This window comes from Xiphophorus couchianus, chromosome 5 (genome assembly GCF_001444195.1).
Source record: "Xiphophorus couchianus chromosome 5, X_couchianus-1.0, whole genome shotgun sequence".
Lineage (NCBI taxonomy): Eukaryota > Metazoa > Chordata > Actinopteri > Cyprinodontiformes > Poeciliidae > Xiphophorus > Xiphophorus couchianus.
The window spans coordinates 15,925,258-15,951,201 of NC_040232.1; the positions used below are offsets into that span (position 1 = coordinate 15,925,258).

Genomic DNA, 25,944 nt, shown 5'->3' on the forward strand with positions numbered 1-25,944 from the left:
ATAGAGATTGCTGATGACAGCTGGACAACCAATCAGAAGGTGCAGAAATAAATTACTGTGTTCATAAAACTAATTTCATGTTTCCTTTAAATTTCTAAGTAAATTAACATTTCCTTGTTACTCTAATTTATTGATTTGCACCTGTATATTGGTGACTCAACAATTTCATATGGAGGAATACTAAGGATTGGAGGACAAAGCTTTCATTACAGTTGAAGACTTGAAAGTGTACAGACAAAATCAAAAAAGCGTGTATAGTAACATTCTATGCTGTCCAAATTTTTTTATGAGATTTTTATATGAAAACTAAGTGAAATATTATCCAGAAGCTTATATATCACCACAGTAAGTTACACAGCAAATTAGTCAGAAAAACTTTCATTCTAGCTTTATTCAAACATCAGTATTCAGAAGATATTTTGTCACCACACTGTGTGTATGCAGGTGTGAAATTATTTAAATGACTAATAACTGAAGCCTTACATAACATTTTAATTATTATAAAAACTGAAGGATATATCCTTTTAAGGATGGAGACATGCTATAATTTTTAATTTTCTGTTCCTGCTTTAATGCATTTCTTGTTTTTAATTTAATCTTCACATTCGTTCCTTTATTTCACCGCAGAACACTTTGATTTATATTGTATAATGCTAAATTAACTCACCCTCACATAACTGGCCTCTCAAAGATAAAAACTACACACAGTAATGAAATATGTGAAAAGTGAGAGAATTTCTCACCTGAGTCAAGCTAAGAGTTAGAAAAAGTGGCGCTCTCGCCACAGAGCTTGCATCTTTTTCCAAACATTTAGGAGTTGTAAGAAACAGCTTTAAAAAAACAACATTTTAATCCACCATAATTTTGTATTTGATAGCTATTAACATTATCTATAAAATATAAGTTCCCTTGGATGTCTTACCTTTTTTCATTTCTTTTTCAAATCAATCATGAGCAAAAAAACGTAAGTTTCCAGACTAAAAACCCCTCTTTAATGTCAAAGTGAAAACAAATTCCCATAAAAAGATAATTATATAAATATTTAATGTTAAATACATTATCCTGTGCTGCCATCACACCACAGAGTCTGTGTGGACAGACAGGTCTTAAGTGGACAGGATTTAAGGTTTCTTCAACAGTGGCTTCCTCAGCTTTAACTGATGAAGAACTCTGGCATTTGTTCCATCTCCATTTCAACTGCTGAAGCTTGTAACTCTTTGCCTTCAGTGGATCATTGGTGTCCAATAGGCACTGTACATCAGACCCTAGGTTTGTTTGGTCTGCTGTAACTAACTTTCAATGCATTTGTAGCATCCGTCACTCTCTACAAGCACCATGATGCTGCTATCCTCGAGAGCTGAAGGCTGCAACACAGCCCTGCTCAAAAACACCTGAATCAAATAGCTGAATTTAATCCTCAGCATGTTGTCACGTTCTGGAGAAGTCGGTAATGAGCTGATTATTTGGTTCAGGTGTGCAAGATAAGAGATGAATCTACAAACATGCAGGACAGAATTGGCGATTCCTCCTTTAGAGATTTTATATATTGCCCTTACCGCTCTTCTTACTCTGCGTGGTGCAAACAGGCATAGACCTCCATCCAGCCTCGTTTGCCATGGTTCAGGTTTTCAGAATTTTCTGACTGTAATAAAAAAAATTATCAAATCCCTTTATCTTTTTGGTCTTCTGTGACTAATGAAAGAAATATACTGTACATCTGCCTTATTTGAATGGCTTGCTTTCATAACCAACAAATTTTGAAAAGTTGCTCAGAAAAATGGCCGTCTGTATCAATGCATGTTTGCTTGTCTTTCTTATTTTGAAAACTCCATAACAGAAACAGGTTTTGGTCTCAAATTGGCAGAGACGTTGCTAAATGTGCCACAAGTGATTTAGCTAAACCCTACACAAACTAAGGGTTGGATATCTCTTGATTTTTCAGATTACAAATATGCTTATGCAGGAAAGTCATTCTATTCCAATGTGTAGCTTGTTGTAGCTGGTCAGAACCGAGTCTGAGCCTCCCAGAGGTAAGATACTGATTGCAGACAACTTCAACAAAAAAGATGATCCCATTAACTCTTAAACCAAGTCGTTCTGTCCATGGAGGTTGTTACTGAATCTTTCATACTGGGAAGCAGGAACAGACAGAGTCGTTGTGCATGGTGTTTTGAAATTATACACACACACAACACAGGGGGAAAATAATATGAGAACTTTTTTTTCTTTTTCAAGTGGACAGCCAGTAAAATTGATGATGAAATACATCTTACAATGTTACAAAATGAAACTGTGGCATCTCCCTTTTAGCTGGTAGCACTGTGTGGAAGAAATCATTGATTAAAAAACTCCTGCACAGCTTATAACAGAGATGTTTAGAACACCACTAAGACACTAATGTTTTATTTCTTTCATTATGTGCAAGGTACAAGTTCATGGCAGAAATTACAACAGAAACACCGCATGTGCGTATCAATGATGAGATAGTCGGGGTTCACAGATACTGCAGGGCATGTCCAGCTCCAGAATCGTCTCGTTTGTGAGGTGGATGGGTTAAAAGTCGGGTGTCTTAGAGCGCAATTTACAACAGTTTTCTCTTCTCAAACTCCTGCAAAGACAGACAACAAAGGGAAAGAAGACACAGAGCGTCAAACGAAGTGAGACAGAAAGACATGAATGATTTATTCATGTGGAATTCATACAGACTTGTTTTGATCCTGTGCATCAGATATGCTGTTGGGGGGGAGAGTGTTGAGTAGCTCTGGAGTCTCTTTTTTTCATTCCTTGAGAGTCTACATTGCTCAGCACATACATGTGGGAAAACTCGAGCACTTTAACAGCTCACTTGTTGGTTGTCAACATTAAAAAACAGATTGCTTCCTGTGATCGATGGGAGTGGTACATCTGTGAAAATCTGATTTATGTGAGGTTATGCTAGCTGTGTTTATCTGTGCAGTCCAACCATGTGACTATAAATGAGAAGGCATTATGTTAGCCATTAAAAAGGATGTTGCTATTTACATATTCAATTTGCAGAGTATCACACAAATCGCAGGATGATAGAATACGTCGTTCCCAGAGAATTTTCCATTCCGAGGGGGAGAGTAACTTAATGCAAATGTCATTTATCAGGTCTAGAGAACACACAAGCACTCGAGCACAAACCATTCCTCTGTGGCTTGTGAATGCATGAAGTTATACTGCCACCCTGAGGCAGGAATATAAAAACATGAAAAATCCAAAATGGTTAAGATGCCGCCTCGCAATCTAAATCTGACTGCAAAGATGGGCAAATTAAATTTGGATACATTTCTTAGAAACTGGAGTGTTTTTTGCCATCTGCTGTATTTTTCCTTAAAATGAAGACTATAAAAGAACTGAAGAAGGTTTAGAGGCAAATATGTAAATTAAGGCAAACAAAGAAAAGTAATGGAAGGTAAAAACTGACAAAAGTGAATTCCAAAAATTGTGCCTCTGACAAGCAGAAGACACTAACTCCAAGGTCACAAAACAAATAGATGCTCCAGGGAAAGATTGCATAGCTCTTCCCTAAGAACAGGGGAAGAAAACACTTTTGCTTGAGCCTGCCGTTTGACAAGTCAAGAGCAAGGGGAGGAGTAAAATGAGAAAAGTAGAGGTTGTCAGTCAAAGGCGACAAGTGAAAATACCCCTGGTCCGAAAGTAGGGAAAAGCGAACGGAAATGTGACATGAAAGAAAAGTAAGACATTTACAAGCGAGCAACGACAACAGCTTTGACGCCTTGGCCCCAGATATATGAGGCCGACAGGCACAGTAAACAACGTCAGTAAACTCTGCTTCAACTGTTGAATTTATAAGAGCAACAAAATCTAAAGGCTACGGTTTGTCTGCACCTATTAGGTTTGAATTATAAAGGGTTTTGTGCAAAAGCAACACAAAGTAGCGGATAACTGTGAAAAGAATAAATGGCTTAGAAAAAAACTATTTGCACCAATAAAAATCTTACGGGTTATATATATTTGTATTCAGTTTCTTTTTTCTGATGTTATTAAATAAAGTCCAGTGCAACCAAATGCATTCAGAAATCACCTAGCAGTAAATAGAGTCCACAAGTATTAGTAATAATTCAATTGCTCTGTGAATGTCTCAGAGGTTTGTTAAGAGATTCAAATATATATTCTACGGAAAACTAACACTGAAAGTCAACATCAACATTCCATCCCAGTTAGAACATAGATGTGAAAGTATCATGCCGCGTGAAGCTTTCTGCAGGTGGGTGGATCCAAACAAAACAGATTTAAGATGACAAAAACCAAACGCCTCATATCAAGTGTTTAGCACATAGAGGCCTGATAATTTGGGCTCATTTTAACAACCATGTGGCTACATTCTGAACTATACTGTACGATATTATAATATGCTATGCTAAACTAAACTTTGTTGTATGCTATACTATTCTATGCTGTGTTGTGCTATACTATGTTGTACTATACTACGCTATGCCACCCTATGCTATGCTATATTAAGCTATGCTATATTAAGCAGTACCATGCTGTGCTGCCCTATGGTATACTATGCTATGTTATACTATTCTATGCTATATTATACTATGCAATATTACGCAATACTATGCTAAACAATCTTATGTTATGCTATGCTATACAATTTTATGCTGTGCTACACCATATTATACTATACACATAAGCTTGAGGCCATCTGGCAGTCAAAAACCCATATTACAGAAATCAAGTTAATTTAATAGATAATTCTTTTAAACAAAGTTTTATGTGTTTCCATGCTTCAAACAGAATTTTGTGAACGCAAAGGATTTTGGCGTAAATTATAGACACATTACTGATCAAATGCTTTTGTTTTTATTTAGCAGAACTGCTAAAATGTTATTTTCATCAATCTCGCACATGTATGTTCTCTCCAATGTATTTAAAGCTAGTTATCAATGCAACGAGATAAAAGAAAAATCAGTGGTATTAATATAGCTATAAATATATAAAAGCTACAAATATTTAAATTTAAAGATGAATATTTTATAAAATGAGTCTCTTTGATCTATACAGACCAAAAGAAAAGAGATTGAGGGAGAGAAGTCATCATATTCAGTGAAACTGAAAATTCAGCAAATCGTAATGAAAAGAACAAGAAAGAAATATGTTCATAATGTGACCATGTTGTACTGCAATCACAGGTAGCTACAACCAATCCAAGCACCAACACTGGAGACAATTATAACACTAATGACTGAAAAAAAAAGAGCGCTGTGTAAAAAAAAAAAAAAAGACTCAAAGTGTTTACTAGAATAACAAAATCTCAATTACCATAACACATTAAGACTTAAGTGGCCTGTGAAGGTATTATAAAATTGAACTGTTAGAACAAGCTTAATTAAAAATGATTGTCCAGGTGAAAACAACATCACATTGAGTATGCCTACTTTGCTTCAGCCTTGAGGGAAGAAAAAAAGCTCGCAAAGATCCCTCTTAGTTTGAAGGGTAAACAGCTGCTTATACAGCATCTAAATTGGATAAAACTTTCTTAGACCATGAAGGTTTTTCCAGATAAGATGAACCAATTCCCTTCTGATCATCTAGTTCATATCTTCCAATTTCCACTTTTATGTTCAAAACAAGCATTTGCTTTGCATGTCCCAGTGGCCACAGCGCTGTGGTCCAAGGCTGAAAAGCATCTTTAATAAACTTAGCACCGCCAGTTCACAGCAATTTACTCGATTTCTGTTTACAGTTACATATTCTCCCATCTAAAGCTCAGTTTTGTCAGTCTTCTGACAATACTGAGTCTTTTTCAACATTTAAGGATGCATTTATGCAAACCTGACAACAAACTGTGTTGAGCAGTGGTTTTATTTGATGCAAGGAGCCCCATTAGTGCTTGACACCTTTTCAAGACAAATTAAGAAGACGGTCAAGACAGAGACAAGGAGGCCCCGTTAATTATTTTTCCAGCTGATTAAATGTGATGACACATTATTCTTGTTTTGCATAATGATTTTTTTTTTTAATCACTCCCAGCAAAGTCCATCAGGGTCAGTGGATGCAGATGTTTACTCCGGCAGCTGAGCAGCTGTTATTGGGGTCACTACAGTTTCAGGCCACACTCGAAGCATTGTGTGAGCTTGCTTCTTTTTATGCGTTATTACTTCGATTACAGCGGTCAATGAGATAAAGAGAGATGTATGAATACAACGTGTGGGAAAAATGAGCATCCACGCCGCACGTTTTTCATCATTACACGCAATGATTATGAATTAAACTGTGGCAAAAAATGTCATGTAAATCTATATCTGTGTGCAGTAGTGCCAGCAGTGGTAATGAAAGGATAGGATGATAAATGGGTGTAATACATGCTTTCACTTTTTATACATCTTGTTAACTGTGCCTCCCTTGGGATAAACCTAAATAAAGAGGTGGTAGCGTCAGTTCAGTTCCACACATGTTTATTAATTTTTGCCCCTCTTTTCAGCAGTTCTTTGTTTTTAGGACATTAAAAACTAAACCTCAACACTCCTAGAAAAACCGATTAAATTATGGAAAAAAAAATCTCCTCACATGTGTAACAGTGCTTAATTTAAAGCTAACACTAAGTGACCAACACTCCAGCATACTTAAATGTAAAACTGGAACGGCAGATGTAATAGTGTGGCTATCAACTTGGTTCCAACTCAATCATTCTTTAGAAAATGGTTCATGCATCATTCTAACCCATGAACATGGCTTAATCCAAACCAATTCATTGAGGCTCTGACTGTGAGTTTTGGGTTGCTCTGAAAGGGGAACCTTTGCCCCAGTCTCAAGTTTTCTGCAGCCTCTAACAGGCTTTCTTCCATGAAGGTCTGTATTTAGCTCCATCCATCTTTCCTTCAACTTTGTCAGGCTTCCCTGACCCTGCTCAACAAAATCCTCCTTCCAGGATAATGCTGGCAGCTTCTAGTGTCACCATAGGGGCAGAGGGTTCTGGAGAGTACAATGTTAGTTTTCTGTCAGGCAGTGTTTAGTATGTGGACCCAAAAGTTCAATTTTAGTTTTCTCTGACCAAACCATCTTCTACATTTTTGTTGGGTCAGATTTGATAGTTTCCCAGTTGTACATCAGCAAAATTCACAGAACAGCTGCATATGTATGTAAGCTTACCTTGAGATAAGCTTACATACAGTGTACTAATTCCTAACTGGGTTACTTCTAGAAGCTGCTGGTTACACTGGATTTCTCCATATCACAATTAGTTGCAGCAGTGTTTATTCAAAAAACAGAAATATGTCTGCAAGACACTGTTACTGGCTCACTTGTTCAACTGAAAAGTGATCTGTGCATTTATTTAGTTTCTTTGTATTGTAAATGTCTGAAAAAGTTTAATTAACACAGCACAGATGTGGCTGTTTGGTTATATGCTGACCCCATCTATTTGAATATTTATTATTATTAATGGATTTATTATCAATTTATTAGGGAAGCATTTTCCACCATTTGAATGTGATACACCTACCTCAACAAAAAAAACAATAATACAGGAAAAGCAGCAAAAACAAGGGAAGCATTTCAGTTCAACAGATCTCAAATTATGTTATCATTTTGGGCATTTGCAAAATGCCACTCCGAGACTGAGCATTTTAAAATTGCTTTTACGTAATAATGAAAAGTCAGACCATTGGCATGATGACAATATACAGGTTTGCAGTAAATTACATGTACACTTCCCAAAATAAAAATAAGCTTGCCTCCAACTGTCTGTCTTAGCTTTTTTATGCACTGTATAAGCAGTAGGTGATGTTTCAATTTCAAAAAATCCCTGAGGCTAAATCTGTGCTTTGATGCAATAGTTAATTAATTTTTTTTTTCTAAAGGTTTTTCTGGCACTAGTGGCCTTTATCTGCAATAGATTAGACAGGAAATGGGCAGAGAGAGAGAAGGGCGGTGGACAGGCAGCAAATGTCCCAGGGTTGGGAATCGAACCTTGGATGGCTGCGTTGAGAATTAATAGCCTCCCTATAAGGAGCATCCACTCCACCTCTACACCACACACCACCCCAGCACTCTTTAATTTATAGTAGTGGTGTGTACTATGATCACTGTGTCTTACCAGGACACCAATAGCTGTCACACAACATGCTTATACCTACGTTACATGCTATGATTCAAGAATCAAGAAAACAAAGAACATCTAGTAAACAGACCAAAAATGCAGAAAGTCTGGGGAAATATTAAATTAATAAAAAGCAAATATGCAAAAGCGAAAGAACCACAACAGCGACAAGTCAACATCAAACAAACTGTAGATGGATCCTTCTCTGACTGGAGCTGCACTTTCCACAGACAATATGAGATCGAAAAGCAGATCCGTCTTCCTGAATCATCATGCACAAACCGGGATAGAAAAATGCAAAATGAAGCGGAGCAAACAACAAGCACACAACAGATGGAACAGTCTAGGCTGTTAAGTCTATGCCTGGATTTGCAACATGCTTCGAGGGAAGTTTAAAGTCCGCTTGATAAATACGGATGCGTTGTTGTAAAAGAAATCATGAACCAGTGAATCAAGTTAGAGGAAGTAGCTTTGATAAGGAGCTCTTCATTTTTCAAAGTGTTTTAGTGTAAATGTTGGATGTCATCAAAGAATGTTGCACAGAATTAGGCCAACTGTGGGGATTTAGCTTAATAACCAATCGACATTACGTACCTCTCACAGACCTCATCACCTGGTAACAATATAAAACAGCTGTTTAATTACATATGCAAATGCATGAGGGCCTTACACAAGACTGCAGCTTTTCTTGCAGGTACAAGCAGGGCAGTCTTCCAGATAAACAGATTTGGGCGTAAAGGTTTATCCAAAGACTTCATTTGCTATTGATTATTTTTAAAAGTACTATATTATTAAATTTGCAGATTATTTTTTAAATTAACCAATTAGTAAAATGAATAATTGGATTGCAAAAGATGCTAAAGAGGAGATTTTTCTTTTCACAGAATTAGTACCAGTTGAAGCTAAAACTGGCATTTTTGTTAACCTTAAATGCAAAATGAATATGATTATTTGTACAGTTTAGGCTTAATTACTGCTCTGAGCATGTGGTTCATTCTAACGATTTATTAATTACTAAATTAGTTGATGATCATTTCAATAATTGATTCATCACAATTAATAAATTTACACAGTAAGGTTATGTAAACTGAGAGAGTATGTCAACCTAAACACTACTTCAGTTTCCACCATTATTGGCGTGGTGGTTTAGTGAAGTCTCACCTTGAACATTGTGCTCCCCAGCTGAGCAGGGGACATGCTGACCACAACTCCAGCAGACTGGAGAGCTGCGATCTTCTCTTTGGCTCCGCCCTTCCCGCCAGCAATGATGGCACCAGCGTGTCCCATCCTGCGGCCTGGGGGAGCCGTCAGCCCAGCGATGAACGACACCACAGGCTTGGCGTTATCTCCCTGGACGATGGAGAGTGCAAAGAGAAAAACAAAGCAAAATGAATTGAGCTTAAAATTTAAAAAATGAACCAAAAATTTAAAAAAATAAAGATAGAAACACCTGAGGAAAAATTGATATTTGTTTTGCAAAACAGCAGTAGCGGCACCGTCTGTACAAAAATGGAAGGAATTAGTTTTCTGCACTTGCATTTCATTCATTCATTAGACACAATGCACCTCATGGCCTCCCATTAGAGAGCTCCATGATAACACGCAAGTCTAACCAGTCATCTCTGTCTGAGACAGCATTATTAAAACAAAGGGTCAATCAAGCCATTTAATTGCATGGGCGGCAGTGTGACCAGATAGGGGCTCAGGCTCCTGCCATTTCATATCATCTCATTTCTGAATTGGTAATTAGTCATGCAGCCAGTGATTAGCTCAGCGCTTGTCTATGCTACTTGTTCATTGATGGATGCTACATTCAACAGTTAAGATCATTTCCAAGGTGAAGAGAGCTAATATTTCATCTTCGGCCATAACATCATAACCAGAAAGAGGGACAGAGGCTGTGCGTGTGTGAAGCAGCTAATATTTCATACTTAGGGATAACAACATAATTGCTGGGGACGGCTGTGTGCGTGTGTTCAGGCTGACGCTCATCTGGCAGACAGCATCCAGAGAGCGAATGTGGCATGTTTAACAGCCAAAGCAACACAGCGAGGTCCTTCAAAGACACGCACTCCTGCAAGCATTTCAGCACCAGATTTAAAGATGACACTGGCAGGAACGAGATGGCACCTCTTAATACGCATACGCTCAAGACGACGTTTGATAATTGAGACTAGCAGGGCATATATCACCCAAGGGAACGTCAAGGGCCCTGGATGAAAAAGCATCACTAACTAGATGCGTTAAGTCTTTGCAGAGTTACCCAGGAAACGCAGAGAGGGAGGGAATATCACTATAAAGAGCTCTGAATATGTTACAAGCATCTCTTCTAACCAATGAAAGATCATAAGCAAAAAAAAAACCAAATTAGCAGAAAACAGTCTACTCAGAATTCAAAGCACGTTCTGAATACACAAACCGCCCTCATGTGAATCCAGCCTTAAATCTACCTCAAGCAAAACAGGTTTAATTACTCTATTAATTCCTGCCTCTCTTGGCACTAAGTAACAATTCAAAGAGGGAGGGAGGCTGTGCTATTCGCTCCAGCCGTCTTCTGTCGTTCACTGTTAGCAACACAGATTTATTACATTCATTAAGGGACCAATAGGGGAGTTTCACAGTTTCTGTTTGCCAACATGACAGGGGAAGTGCTTTGCACCATAAACACAAACTAAAGTCGAACTCAGACTATTTTAGGCTGCTATAAACATGACAGGCTGGTAGGAGTAGCTGGAATGTGCTTACATATAACACAGCTTTAAAAACTCATGCACCAAAAGACAAGCTCATTTTATTATCAGTCATTTCCGTACAAACTTGAATGATGTATTGAACATTAATAGATATATTATGTTAGCTTGAATGCCAAATTTTCAAATCTACTTACAAAGATGGAAAATTGTACAATAATGAAAGTATACAGTTATAAAAAAAAGAAGACATCCTATTAAACACTCAGTGCTTTCAAAATCAACATTTACATGTCGATATATAAGCTTTGATGTATTTATCTCTGAAAAAGAACATATTTTTTAAATTTAGGTACAGACAAAAAATAAACCTAGTTTTATTTATTAAACCAATTCCAGTCTATGCGCCATCTTTCCAGCACCACTTCCATTTTTAGAATCCTAGTTTTCTATGGTGCAGCTCTATCAGTTAGATTTTGCGATTTTAAAAAGTGCAGGTAGATCATTTATCTGCTAACACAGAGCTTCTGTGATGGGCCTGGATTACAGCAGCTACTCTGCCTGAAACTCTAATTCAAATAGCCTCAAATGAAGAAAAACTCAGTTTAATTCAAAGTGAAAACACTGTGTCCTGACATCTTTGTACAACTCCCCCTGACTATTAAAAACAGGTCTAAGAGCACCATTTTATGAACAATTTTCTACACAAATGACTTTCAAAGGGGAATCTGCAGCTTACTCCCACACTCTGCTGGGCTTTTCATGCTTGTGTTTCATTTGAACTGCCCCTCACTATCAACACTCAGTGTGATTGGGTGGGGGGATTGTTTGTACTTTATTTGTTCAGTCAGAGTAGTTATTCTCCTGAGACACCAGCGGCAGATTTGCATGCATTAGAGCAGCAGAGGGCAAATCAAATCCATTCCTCAGCTCAAGAGCACCGAGCACCCATATACAGAAACAAACAGAGCAAAATTAACACAGTAAAAGTAATCCACGGGACAAGAGTTCAGACCTGGAGAAGTTGTAAATGTCAGCAGCTTCGTCACATCACCCAATCATCACCTCCCTCACAAGTGAACATCAGAAAAGCTTCACAATTCATCACTGCGGCCGATTTCTAAAACATGACCTGTGAGTCACACCTTCATCTCATCTGTCACTTTCTACCTTCATCACATAAATAACAGAAATATATGGGAGAAGGCCTGAGGCTGTGATCAAAGATGCAAAGGTAATACTTCAACATATTCTTAGTGTGTGATGGTTGCCTTTCTTCACAAGAACTGGAAGATTTGGGGAATGTTTTTTATTTTTTTTTTAGTAAATCATTTTGCTGATTTTCAAAAAATCATGAGCAAAGTTTAAAAAGCACGCACACACACGAGCATGTGTAAATAAGGAGTGTTAGTATGTTATTTGCTTACAGTATTGTGCTGCTTCAGATACTCGGCAGCATTCTCCTCAGCATTTCCTCCGATCTCTCCGATGAGGATAATCCCCTCTGTTTTGGGATCTTCCAGGAACACTTCCAGACAATCTATGAAGTTTGTGCCATTAAATGGATCACCACCAATACCTTTCAGGAGAAGAAAACAAACACTTATGCATCCAAGAATATCAAAAGATAAATTAGGTAAGTGCAATCATAAATAAGCACATAAAAGCCTGCTCTACCTTAACAAGACCTGAGAAAAGGCACTGAAATAAAACAGGGAAGGGCAAAACTGTGGATTTTTAATATTAGCTGTTAACAACAGTCAATTTATCTTTGTTTCAGATTGGGGGAGGATTACTTGGAATATTACTTCCAGCAAAAAATATATATTTTAATTTCATTCTTCAAAAGCTCTTAAAAAGAAACATGAGCTTCAAAGATGGAAGCCTGGCTTCATACTTAGTGCCCCGAGTAGGAAACTCACAGCTGATTTATCAGAACTTTCCATGGTGAATACAGCTCTAAGTCAGCAATGACGACAAGAGAACTGCACTAACTTAGAGCAGCTATAAAAATAGCTTGTGGAGCTGCTGGGTAGAGCAGCCACCTTGTCCTTTCTAAGAATTAGAAATAGAGATCTGGGGAGATGTTTGTTTATTTTTCTGTTTCACTTCAGTTGTTAATAACAACCTTATTTTTCTTAGAACGGCACCTTAAGGATGCTTTTATATTAGCAGCAGAGCTTACAAAGCGTGCGTAAACCACATTTTCTAAGAAATGTGAGAAAACCTACACAAAACAACAATGTAGGGTTAAAGATGCTTTATAATATTTATTATTGAAATGTATTAAAATATAAAATAATATAAATATATTATAAATATAAATATAAATATATATATATATTTATATATATATAAATATAAAATATATAAATATATATTTTATATTGATATAAAATAATATCAATATAAAATTTATTTTATATTGATATTTATTGGTCCTTTTGGCTTCATCAGATCGTGATCTGCAGCTCTCGTTGGAGCGGTTCGCAGCCGAGTGTGAAGCGGCCGGGATGGGGATCAGTGCCTCCAAATCCGAGGCCATGGTCTTGAGCCGGAAAAGGGTAGAGTGCCTTCTCCGGGTCAGGGGGGGTGTCCTGCCCCAAGTGGAGGAGTTTAAGTATCTCGGGATCTTGTTCACGAATGGGGGAAGAAGGGAGCGGGAGATCGACAGGCGGATTGGCGCAGCGTCTGCTGTCAAGCGGGCGCTGTACCGGTCCGTCGTGGTGAAGAGAGAGCTGAGCCAAAAAACGAAGCTCTCGATTTACCGGTCGATCTACGTTCCCACCCTCATCTATGGTCATGAGCTTTGGGTCATGACCGAAAGAACGAGATCGCGGATACAAGCGGCCAAAATGGGTTTTCTCCGTAGGGTGGCTGGGCTCTCCCTTAGAGATAGGGTGAGAAGCTCAGTCATCCGGGAGGGACTCAGAGTAGAGCCGCTGCTCCTTCACATCGAGAGGAGCCAGTTGAGGTGGCTTGGGCATCTGGTCAGGATGCCTCCTGGACGCCTCCCTGGTGAGGTGTTCCGGGCACGTCCCACCGGGAGGAGGCCCCGGGGAAGACCCAGGACATGCTGGAGGGACTATGTCTCTCGGCTGGCCTGGGAACGCCTCGGGATTCCCCCGGAAGAGCTGGAAGAAGTGGCCGGGGAGAGGGAAGTCTGGGCCTCCCTTCTGAAGCTGCTACCCCCGCGACCCGACCTCGGATAAGCGGAGGAAGATGGATGGATGGATGGATGGATTATTGAATAATCTTTTTTTCCAAACTAAAATAATGAATAATGAAAGATTTTAATGTGGACCTGTTCCCATAATGCATTATTAACAAATCAAGATTTCCATGGTGACAAAACAAGGTGTAAAAAGGAGTCAGTCTGTTCCATGTTTGTCTGCCAGCATGAGCAGCTCAGGGCCAGTTTCCTTTCAAATTTCCCTTATTGCTTATTTATTTTCTTCCTGTTTTGTTTTGACAAAATAAAAACCTACAAAGAAAAAAGTCCATTTCTAGTTGCTTTTGTCATTTGTGAACAAATAGAAACTATAAATAAGCAATAAAAATAATAAAAGACATAAGGCAATTTTCCACCAGTCTGCAAAATAAAAAAACAAAAATAAAACAGAAGATAATCATCTAAAGGAATAATCATCAATTTATTCAAAGACATCACTTTTTAAAAAATATTCAGTATCTTACAATATTGGCTGAAGTCAAATAGTCTAATAATTGGGATAAAGTGACATCAGGTCTTCACTAATGAAGGAACTGAACATTTTGCCAGTAAAATTATAAAATGTTTATTTTTAAAGATAACTCAGTATATTTTACTTCACCAAAGTGTACTGTATACTTAACAGTTTAATTAAAAAATTGCAGTAAACAACAAAAACAGAAAATAACATGAGAAATAAATTAAATTTAAAACAATACTACATGTTTTGCTTTTCTTCCCTGTAACAATTAATTAATTAAATTTTACCTATGTTTTTTAAGTGTTTTTGAGACATGAGGATTCTGAAGGGGAGCAACACAACTCTTTGGTGTGAAGTTGCTACTGACTGAAGAAGACTAAAAGTTAGCTATTTTCAGTATCAATGTAGTATTAAAAGTGTAACTATAACCCCTCTGTGACACATGTAGAAAACTTTCACCCAACTTAACAACTTTATCACTTTATTTATTAACATTTTTTAAAGTGACAAGTGACAAATCTAGCGATTCTTTTATGGGAACATTTAATTGCAGTAGTCACCAAGGAGGGCAGCACTAAGATGGTTTTTGGCAAGGCGCTGCAAAGTCAATCAAATTTACAAGAAAATGTCAAAATTTGCACAAAAACATGAAGGTAACACCCTTAAAAGCCAATGTAGACAGTTTATGTGCAAAAAAAGTTGATTTGGGATTTAACTATTCTATAAATGAGGACAGAGGAAACAGATGCAAAGAAACTATTTAAAAGGAAACCATGTTTTTAATGACATGTCCAGACATCTCTGAATCTGTGACATATTTAGATAAAAGGAAGGATGAGCAAAGTTAAGTTTTCATTCTATTCTTCTGAACTTTCATCCTCTATCTAAAGCGGAGCTTGGTCTGCTGGGTCTATGAGCAACTACTGTGAGAAAAAAGTGTTTATATCCAAAATTGTAAAAATGTTGTAATTAAAATTAATTACAAAATTAATTATATGACCAGAAAAGAAGATGAGAGTGATAATAAGTTTTGCACTGACTATAATTTGCAGCCCAAAGGACAGTCAAAAGATTTGAAACAGTCTCAACAGCCCCACAGTCTTAATGAACTTTATAATATCTAACACTGTTGCAGCACTGATTTCATAGAGTCTGACTGGAGGGAAACTCAATAATTAAACTGTTTAAATAATGATGGAAGGCAGATGGATTTTACTAAATATGTCCAAGATGCTCCATAATACAATTTTTCCAGAGGAAAAGATGTTGGATCAATAAAAACTCATTTTTGTTGTTATGATGAAAACAGCTGCATCAAACTTTGCATCCAGATGTAATTTGGGCATGAACATCTGCATGATGCTGCATGGCAGATTATGTGGCATGCCTTCCTGAGCATTGTGCAAATATTACATGCTTGTTTACATCTAAACTCACAAAATCTAAAGGGATTATTGTGAACTACAGAAAAAAAAACAGAAAAAAAAAACAACAAAAAAAAGAATCATATTTACAACATCCTGAGTGACTGACAGCACATGCCTCTGGTTTTCAAAAGTATGTTACCATTAACGAGTCTGTGAATATTGTTTGTGCCCTAATTGCTTGATTTGTGATTACGCTTTTCGATGTGACGTTGGCTAAGAAATAGGGTTCTACTGCAGACTGCAGCATTGAAAATTCCCTCTGATAACAACACGAGCAAGCAGTCTGTTAGTTGATGTTTTCAAATATCTGTATACAGAAAAGTCAACTGATTTGACACCTGAGCAGATGTTTATTAGCCTGGTCATGGTTCAGTTTCTGTCAGAATTGAAAATCTTTTGATATTATAGGATTTAACTAAAATCTTTACAATAAAAAACAAAGGAACGAGAACTTTCAAATGGGATTGTGTTTAATATGGAACATTAGCTCCATATTAAACAAGAACTACTGTGACCTATAAAAAGCGCTATTTAAAGTCAATTTAAGTACTTTATTCTAATAATTAAAAACACAAAACAGTGATCACGCATGGTTTGTTTGTTACATAATTGCAATTTTGTAAAAACATTTGTGAAATTATGTATCTTTGGGTCACAAAAAATTAGTTCACAGGTTTTAATATAAATTAGTGAAGAATTTCAGCCTTTAGATTATTTAATTATTAACCTTTAGTCATTACAAGCAAAACTGTGTTCCTTGAACATTAAAAGGGATTTAAGTGTTCAATTTGGGGCTAAAAGAAGTTGGCAAGAGCATTTTAAATGAACAAAAAAAATCAATGCCTTTGGTACAATGATATGAAAGATATGAACATGTGCTCCTCATATCCCTTTTAGTTTAAAAGAAAATCATTAATGCCCCACTTCAAAAACCAGTCAAATTTGTTGGTTCTCTATCCATTTTTTCTTGAGTAATTTTTTAGGATTTTAGATATTTTAGAAGTTATTTCATAACTCTAGAGAAATACAGGGAGCTCTAATAAAAATGTTTATAGAGTTCCACTTTCACCTCACCTTGATGCCATACAGAAAACGTAAGTCCAAGCTACAGATCTGAATGCTAACTGGTAATAAAATTAGGAGATGTGAGTTTAATCCATTCACATTTTATGCATGATGTCAGCAGTAACTTACCCACACAGAGGGACTGGCCCAGGCCCACTTGTGTAGTCTGATGCACAGCTTCATATGTCAAGGTACCTGATCTGGAAACGATGCCTAGAATGAGCACAAAGTTTTAGACAGAGTTTTAAAAACATTTCTCAGAATGCAATGTGTATGTTTTATTTCTATTTTAGTCTAATTTTGACTGAATTGTTTTAAGCAACAAAGTCAAAATAAACCAAATGCTTTTATTACCAGAGCTTGGTAACAGCTGCTGTTTGGTTTTTGGAGAGAAGCCAGTTGATTTTTAATAAAACCAACATGCTGTAAAGGTTCACCGGGTAGCAGCTGCACATGGCGCTTATCAAGCTGTCAACAGCAGGAGATCTTTCAGGGATTTTACACAGGGGTGTATAAAGAAAAATATTAGCATTGAGTGTTTTTCTTTTTTTTTCCTTCACATGCCAGCCATTTAAAGGTTGTTGCAGGAGGAGGACATGTCTGGGTCATGACCTTTTAAACTGTCCACTTCACTGACTTCCCCGTCTCGGCTCGCATTTTAACAAGACAAAAAGGTTTCACACAGGAAAGAAAAGTTTCTCTACTAAGGAAAAGGATCTGTGAGAAATGGGGGCATTAAAAAGTGCCCTAAAGGTGCTGTTAAGTGCTTCTTTTAGCTACTAGGCTTGTTGAGTACCCATATTTATCTTGCGACCCATTCAAAGCGATCTGAATGGTACGGGAGGTAAAAAAAAAAAAAAAAAACATCTCCAAACTTCAGTGTTGGAAAACTGAAGCAAAGAGTGGCATCTTGCGGTCACCACATCTCCATAGTATCCACCAGATTCTGTCAAAAGTCTTTTTTGTCCCACCAAAATATTTAAACATTTGGATTTTGCTAAACTCTGGTGGGACTTCAACTGGAACCAACAAACATTCCAGGATGAATATATGAAAAGGCAACTCATGCCCATCATTAGGAATAGGGTCCATCATTGGGTCTTTTAACATGAAAGGATTCAAAATCCACGTGTAAATAAACGCAGAAATGATTCACCAGACATAAAATCAACCTTCTTCCATTCTCTGTCTCCAGATCTAAATTGTACAGAAAACCTAGAGGAGAGCTGAAAAGAAGAGGGCATAAGAGAAGACCCAAGGGTCTGAATAATCTAGAAAGATTGTGCATAGAGGACTGACAATGGTCCGTCTCTCAGGGAATGCTCTAATCTTTTCAAATGCAATACAAACTGAGCTGTCGTATTGGCACGAGGGGGTTGTAAGATGTATTGACAGCAGGAGTACAGATTATTGTACCTCTGCTTATTTAGTTTAAAACAAGTATTTCTTAATGAGGAAATATTTCCCACACTGCAAAAATTGTTGGATTTTTTTGTTCTCAGTGTGAGATTATGCAACAAGAGTAAATAAATATTTAGTTTAGTGCTTTTCACACATTTTTAGCAGGGGTGCTATTAACTGAGCCCAGTACCCTGTTAGAATAATAAAAAAAAGATTATTTTTATGTTTAAACCAAAAGTCAAAGATCCTATCAAGAACATTTTCACACCAATTAAAAAAAGGAACAAAATACATGTATGTTGCTCTCACCAATTCTTCCTTTTTTGTGAATATGTCCCGGCATAATTCCAATCTTGCACTCTCCAGGCTGTAAAAAAAGCAGAAGAAATTACCTTTTTTTTTTTTTTTTTACAATAAATTCAAAATGCCAACTTGATGTCAAGCTCTCAAGTGCAAGTTTAATTTTTTTTCACTAAAAATATTTCTCTATATAGCTGGCAGTATTTTTTCTGTCTTAAAAATTACATGAAGCAAATTTTATCTCCTTAGTCAGATCTTTGCAATAAATTAAATGAATAAGTCACCAGATTTCAACTTTAGATTAAAGCCCATCTATCCACTGAATATAAAGCACCTGCCAATCCATGTGATGCAGTTTGTACTTGTATCTCTATTCTACACAACGTATACATAAAAAGGCATTGGCATCATCGAGCGTCTGTGTGTGCGCTTACATTGATGACTCCTGGGCAGTTGGGGCCTACGAGGCGGGTGGCGCTCTGACGCAGGAGCTTATGTTTGACTTTCACCATGTCCTGCTGGGGGATTCCCTCAGTGATGCACACCACCAGGGGTATCTCTGCGTCTATTGCCTCGATGATGGCGGCGGCCGCAAACGGAGGAGGTACATAAATCACAGTCGCTTCGGCTCCTGTACCCTCTTTTGCCTGAAACAATGAATGAAAGATGTTGGGAAATTCTGAGGTTATCAAACAGTGCCACCTAATGTTACATACTTGTATAAATAAGTCATCATGGGCTGGAGGCTTACTGCCCATATTAACCATGCTTTTTCATTAAAAATATAATTAAAATATATTTTTTTGTTTGTTTTTCTTTTTTTTTATTTAAAAAACGACTTGCCTCCTTGACTGAGTTGAAGACTGGCAGGCCGAGGTGCGTCTTCCCGCCTTTCCCAGGAGAAACTCCTCCTACAAGCTGTGAGCCATAGTCGACAGCCTGCTGACTGTGAAATGTTCCCTACCAGACAGGAAGAAGCAGGAATTAGTGTGCAGGTGTGAGTGATGAACTGGGATGCAGCCACTTCTAGAGCGTCCCCATTGAGATATCATGGCAGACATGTTTAGGAGAAAATATGCTTCCACCCAGGATTAATCACCTGAGGAGCTGGGTACAACCAGGAGAAGATGAAGCTAGCAGAAAATTTATTTAGTGAGGAGGAATCGAAATGTCCTTCACAAATAAATAATGGTGCGATATTAGTTTAATCTCCTGGCAGAACATTTGAAAAACAAATTAAAAAAGCAGCCTGGATATTCCCCATCGGCACTGGGTGTAAAATATTTCACACCAAAGAGACTTTGTGAGAATATTTCACATGCTGTCACTATCGTAGACGCCGGAGAGGAAGAGTCACAGCAGTACTGCAACATTTTGGGAATTTTAATTCCTGACACTTTAAAAGTTTATGTACAGCTCAAGGACTTCTCCTTGCGTAAAAATAAACAGATAGTAGCAATGTGAGATCATCTCCCTCAGTCTGGAAAGAAACTCAAAAAAAAGCCCATTTGTCTTTATATCTGTCACACAGACTCAGCTGAGCTTCAGGTTTTGTCGTCTTTCAATAGAATTCAATACACCCTGCTCGTGTCATCCTGACTGATGTGGAATTCCAGTAAACTTTGAGCTCTGACCTGTCAATTCTGAGTTTGACAGATTTTCTTTGTGAGGGACACAAAACAAATAACAAATAATAACTACTACAGGTAGTAGTTTTGAATCCGGCTGACATATCCCTATTTATGTTTTTAAGGCATGTTCTTCACCAAAGCTCAACCTGCAGTATGTGTCAAAGCACATGCTGCAGGTTGATTTATTAGACTGAAAACAGTTTGTACTCTTAGTTCAACTGCACTTAATAAATAAAGGGGAATATAGGTTTTTCAGAATATCACCTATTTATTTATTTATTAGAACACATCAGGGGGAAATTTTCTGACTCTTACCTACTGAATATAAAAAGTTAGCAATTACCTCAAATACACCTTCTCAGTCTCTTCCTCCTGATTCATCAGGAACTTGAATGTTAAAGTGCAGTGAAACCAAACGTAAGAAAATACTTTTTATGAAAAGGGTTGCCTTGTATCAGAATGAGAAGTTGTCACACTGACTCAGTTCATCATCTGTTGTACTTTACTAGAAAAAACAAAAGAGAGACAAGTATCAAGCTTTTCCAAGCTTTTTTCTTTTTCTTTCTTACTTCTGTTGTATAACTTGCTGATTCCCTATTTTCTCCTAAGGACTGTGATGCAAAAAAAATTTTTTTTAAATAAAACATTAATGGCAGGTTCTTTGATAGCAGCCCCAGTTTCAACAGAAAATAGAATAGAACAAGTAGCCTCCAACAAGAGATGCATCAATCCCTCTGCCAGAGATTAGTGCATGTCTGGTTAAAACCTCAGATAGCTTTTAGAAATGCTTACTGAAGAGAAAAAAACACAACATATTGTAAGAAAGTCAGTCACTTTTTCTGCTGAGGAAAATATCTTTCACACCTTAAGGCTGCCGAAAAAAGTTAGATGTGATGTATGCATGAGGTGAAGGCTGTTATTGCAAACTTGGGGAATCATTACTACTTCCTGCTCAAATAATTAGCACTTTGAAAGATCATTTGAACTAAAAGTCAATTTAAAAAAATGATAAAGAGAAGCACCCAATTAGATATATAACAGAAAAAATGTTTGGTCCATAAATTATGTGCATAGATAACTGGTGCATGCACTTGATCGAAGCTGATTTTCTGCCACACTAATCCTCAGAGGATGAAGTCAGTTAAATAGAAGCAAAGATGAAACAATGTAGGCAAAGCAGGACGAGCAGAAACTACAAGTGGAAATAAATGACCTTAATGCAAAAATGATAACCGGCCTATTATGTAGAATTGGAAGCCATGCATCAGCATTTTCACCTCCATGTGTAATAGATTCCTTCACCCTGCTAACGCTGCTGTTTTTGGCACTCATTACTATCCAAAATGTTGGGATAATAATTTTTGAAAAATTGCTTGCTTATCAAGGCAGAAGGACATGGTCATGTGCACCCAATAGCACTTGCTTCATTTGGTCTCTTCCTTTAATTACCAGGAGTGTTCACTGGAACTATATTTAACAACCCCAGATGAGAAGCTGGAGAAACAAATGTGCTAAAGGACAGAGGGCGGATATGAATCTATGGAAACCAGGTTTCTGGCTTATTGAGCACACTTTGTCAAGACTTTTATCATCCCCGCCTTGTTTAATGAGATTCTCCTCAGCTTTTCCTCTCTTACAGATTCACTTCAGGAATAAACAATCTGTCGTTTCAGATTTATTACCATCGACTTATGAATTGAAAGCGTGCTCAAGGCTTGTTGCTGGGAAGAAAAAAAGGCAGAGTAAAAAATGATTTTTTTTTTAAACATGACCTCATATCAATGCACAAAAACCCTGCTCATGATTAAGGAAACGCGATAAAGCCCAGATTCAATGCCCACATGATTCTAACTCTCGTTGACAGCTAACTCACAGAGTCTGTTAAAAAATTAAACAAAAACTCTACTTCAATTTTATCTGATTTTATGCACAACAATGGTGTTTGAGACTAAATTAAACCTTTGATAGTGTGTAACATTAGACATCTTGTTTTAAAGGCAGAGCTGCTAAATAGACAACCAGCTGGTGAGTGGAAACACAAAGGAGTGAGGGAAAAATAATCATCTCCATCCACTAATTATAAAATGCAAATATTAAAGGTTCGTGCTCCCTTGAAAAGCTGAATCTTTACTACAGAGTTGCATGTAACTAAAGTGATGTGAAACGAGAATCCAGACGAATTGTGGTTACAAACCTGCTTTCCTGTGAAACCTTGGCAGATGACCTTCGTGTTCTTGTTGATGTAGAGGTTCTTTCTGCTCCCTGTATAACAGTGTCTGACTCCACTCTGCTGCACTGTTGGATCAATACAGAAGAAAAGCAACACAGGGAGCAATCAGGTGAAAGACATCAATACACAAGCTGACATTATTCAACAAAGCTTTTCACAGCTCTGGTTGGAAAACATTCAGTTCAATAAAATAGAGTTTATCCAACATTCAGACAGTCCACGTTTTGTTTAACAATAAAATATTAAAGTTTTACTTCATTTCAAGGAGAATAATCAAACCCGAATACTCTGCAGTGTTTCAACAAATATCACTCTTGCTTTTCTCTGAGCAACACTACCAGCTTTCTGCAGACTTAATGGCTCCCATTTTCAGAAGCTATAATCAAAACCATCTTTAGTATTTAGAATTGAACATATTTACTGGGTTGCTTTTGCAGTGGAGCTGCTAACAAGTCAATAATCTGTAGAGCACGAGATACTGATCTTACAAAGTATGTGTGTGCATGTGTGTTTATGTAACAGGAGCTCAGTTTCACAACTGCTCCAAATCTTAAATCCGACCATTTAATTCTGAAGCAATGAGATGTTTTCACAACCGATGTGGGGTAGACCTAACCTCATCACTCTGCAGTCCACCAGTTCAACTGATTTAACCATTTCAATGCATATAATGTGATGCTTTAATGAATGGAGGAAGCACATGACTTGATAACATGTGTTGACTCATGAAATGAAATCAGCAAAATAAAGTTAAATCAGTTAATCATGTTAGCTACTTATAGAGCAAACCCATTTGTCGGCATGAGCTTCTGAAATGTCATTGCAACCTCTGGGAATGAGCGCTGGCCTTTGTTCCCCCCCTGCTTCCTGACATTTCATAAACTACTTTATTAAACAATATTGGAAAAAAACAAATATTTTTTTTGCAGCCTAAAAGTTTTCACTCTGACCAAACCACTCTATAAACTCAATGAGCCAAAACAGAAGCTAATGGTCAGCCCCAGTGTTTACAACAGCTGGGTGGAACTAAATAGAGCAGAAAAAATATAGACTTTTAAAAATGTTTTAAATGTTATATAGTTAAGTATTTGTGATTGCAGTTGTGTGCAATACCAGCTTTTCTTAGAGATTAGGCATTAAGCAAAATATATCAATCAATCACCAAAATAGGAAGGACTCAGGTTGCTGCAAGCATAAAGTTAGATATCAATCTTTCTGTATTAATGAAGACGTTTTCAAATGTCTCAAGTTATTTTCATTATATGGTCACTGTCATTTCCCCCACAATCAATATTTTTTCTTCTTTGCACTTTATATTTGTCCCTTTAAAAAGTGTTCTAACTCCTTGAACATTTTCATGTGATATATCATTACCGCATTAAACTTTGATGCAAATCATTAGGTTTTTATGTGACAAACCACATCATGACTCTGATGTGGAATAAAATTTATACTTGTTTTTTCAATTTATTATTTTCAACTTTTCAACCTGAAAAGTGTGACATGCCTTTGCATTTAGTCCTGCTTACTCTCTTACCCCTAAATACAAAGTATAATAAATCGTCTTAAGAAGTCATAGCACACAGATCAGAGAGAACACTGCGGAGAAGTTTAAAACAAAGTTAGTTTATAATAAAGAACTAAGCTTTGAACGTCTTAATAAACACTGTTTAATCTGTTATCTTGAAAGGTAAGAAGCGTTGCACAACTAGAAACCCACTAAGACACATTCATCATCCATCTAAACTGACAGGTAGAGCAACAGGAGTATTAAACAGAGAATAAGCCGCGAAGCCCATGCTGACACTGGAGGAGCTACAAAGATCCATGACTCAGGTGGGAGAATCTGTTGACAGGATAACTATCAGTAACACACAGCACAAATACGTATTTTTAATCAAAGATAAGCAAGAAGAAAGCCACAGTTAAAAGAAAGCTAAAAAAAGTCCCACTACAAAAAGTCCCACTTAATCTTCGCCACAATCCATGTAGGGGACATGGAAAATATGAGGAAGATGCTGCTCTGGTCTGATTAAAATCAAACTTTCTGACCTACTTACAAAATGCTTTGGAAAGGCCGAAAGCTCACCCTGCACATCACCCTGAACACATTAAACACAAGGCGTGAAACATGGTGAAGTTAGCATCATGCTGTGGGGATGATTGTCTTTCACAGTAACAGGAAACCTGGTCACAGTTGATGGGCATCAGGATAAAAGCCTTAAACAATGAAATGGTTTAGATAACAGCATATTCATGTGCATGGAAGACCCAGTCAGTGTCCAAGGTTAAACCCATTCAATGCCTACACCTAAATATTACAACTTTAAAAAAAATTCAGATTCCATCCAATTTCATTCAACTAGGTGAAGAATGTGTGAAAGTTTGCCTAAGTGAATGTGAAGTGCTTGTAGAGATGAGGACCAAACAATGTGCACCTATACTTGTTGGCTGCCACAAATATTGACTCAGCATTGACAGAATAAAAATATACAACGCTTTCGATTTATGCTTAAAAAGGCTTGAAAAATGTATCATGCATAATTTTTTCTTGTACTTCACTATTAAATCCTAATTTTGTGCGACGTTAGATAAGTGCTCTATGGATTAATTTGAGGCGACAAACTGTGGAAAAACATGTAGGGTTATAAACAGTATTTGACAAAACGTATTTCTGAAGTCTGCGTGTGTAGCCGCGTTAATTGCCTGCAGCAGAGAGCAGCAGCAGCTGCTGCAGCTCAGTGGTTGAACTTTGCTCTGCTTCCAGAGTTTCATGCAGAGCTGAACAATGTCACTGTGCAAAGTTCAAAGAGACAATACGAGTTTGATAATATAACTATGACTTTGACAAACACAGTGTTATATGTTGGTAATGCTATCAAACTATATGCATCTGTTGAGCAAACCTTATGGCTAACATAAAGAGTTGCTACAATACTGCTGTAAACAGCTAAGTATCTGGCTAAATTTGACATTTCTACAAGAGTTGCTGGAACAAAGCAGTTACACCCCGCTGACTTTTCAGAACATGTCAGGTCAAGTAGAAACAACATTGTTATAGAAGTGAATCTGGGTTTCTTAACTACAAATTGACCACTAAGCAAGTTGGCTAACTGTCAAGAGAGATTCCCCATATTACTTCAGCGGCTGATGTGTCTGACTTTGAGCGCTCAGTGAAAGCTAACCCAGGTGTCAGTGTAGAGTTGTCCGTAAACCTCAGAAAAACACCAGCGCACACATTCTGCGGTACTATAACTAAACTCCTAAATCTCCCAAGCGAGCAAACCCGCACTTAAATAAAATACTTACAAAGCAGCCTGGCAAACAACCTGCTATGAGACATCTTCGGTCATTCAGCAATGACACCACAGGCTAAGGACTTCGTACGTAGAATTTAGCTGACTTCAAAAGATCCA

General features: G+C 37.3%; 1 protein-coding gene across 2 annotated transcripts; it reads right to left on the bottom strand.

Moving 5' to 3' along the window:
- Positions 1-2,200: 2,200 nt before the first annotated feature.
- On the bottom strand, positions 2,201-25,944 carry suclg1 (succinate-CoA ligase GDP/ADP-forming subunit alph). 2 transcript variants are annotated; one of them, XM_028018209.1, is made up of 10 exons: positions 25,838-25,944; positions 22,493-22,593; positions 19,511-19,627; positions 19,102-19,314; positions 18,677-18,734; positions 17,096-17,179; positions 12,210-12,361; positions 9,254-9,442; positions 8,687-8,705; positions 2,201-2,608 (listed from the first exon to the last, which is right to left on the bottom strand). In XM_028018209.1, exons 1-10 carry the CDS (start codon positions 25,869-25,871, stop codon positions 2,601-2,603), a joined length of 975 nt encoding a protein of 324 aa, XP_027874010.1. In that variant the 5' UTR covers positions 25,872-25,944; the 3' UTR covers positions 2,201-2,600. The 2 variants fall into 2 exon arrangements, with proteins under 2 accessions (XP_027874010.1, XP_027874009.1); XM_028018208.1 differs by lacking the exon at positions 8,687-8,705.

Bases quoted from the DNA above. Each gene is read 5' to 3' on its own strand.
- suclg1 (XM_028018208.1), bottom strand. From the start codon at position 25,871: ATGTCTCATAGCAGGTTGTTTGCCAGGCTGCTTT. The intron at 18,735-19,101 runs GTAAGCGCACAC...CTTTTTTTACAG, and splicing joins ACTGCCCAGGAGTCATCAAT to CCTGGAGAGTGCAAGATTGG. The intron at 17,180-18,676 runs GTGAGAGCAACA...TGCTCATTCTAG, and splicing joins TCACAAAAAAGGAAGAATTG to GCATCGTTTCCAGATCAGGT.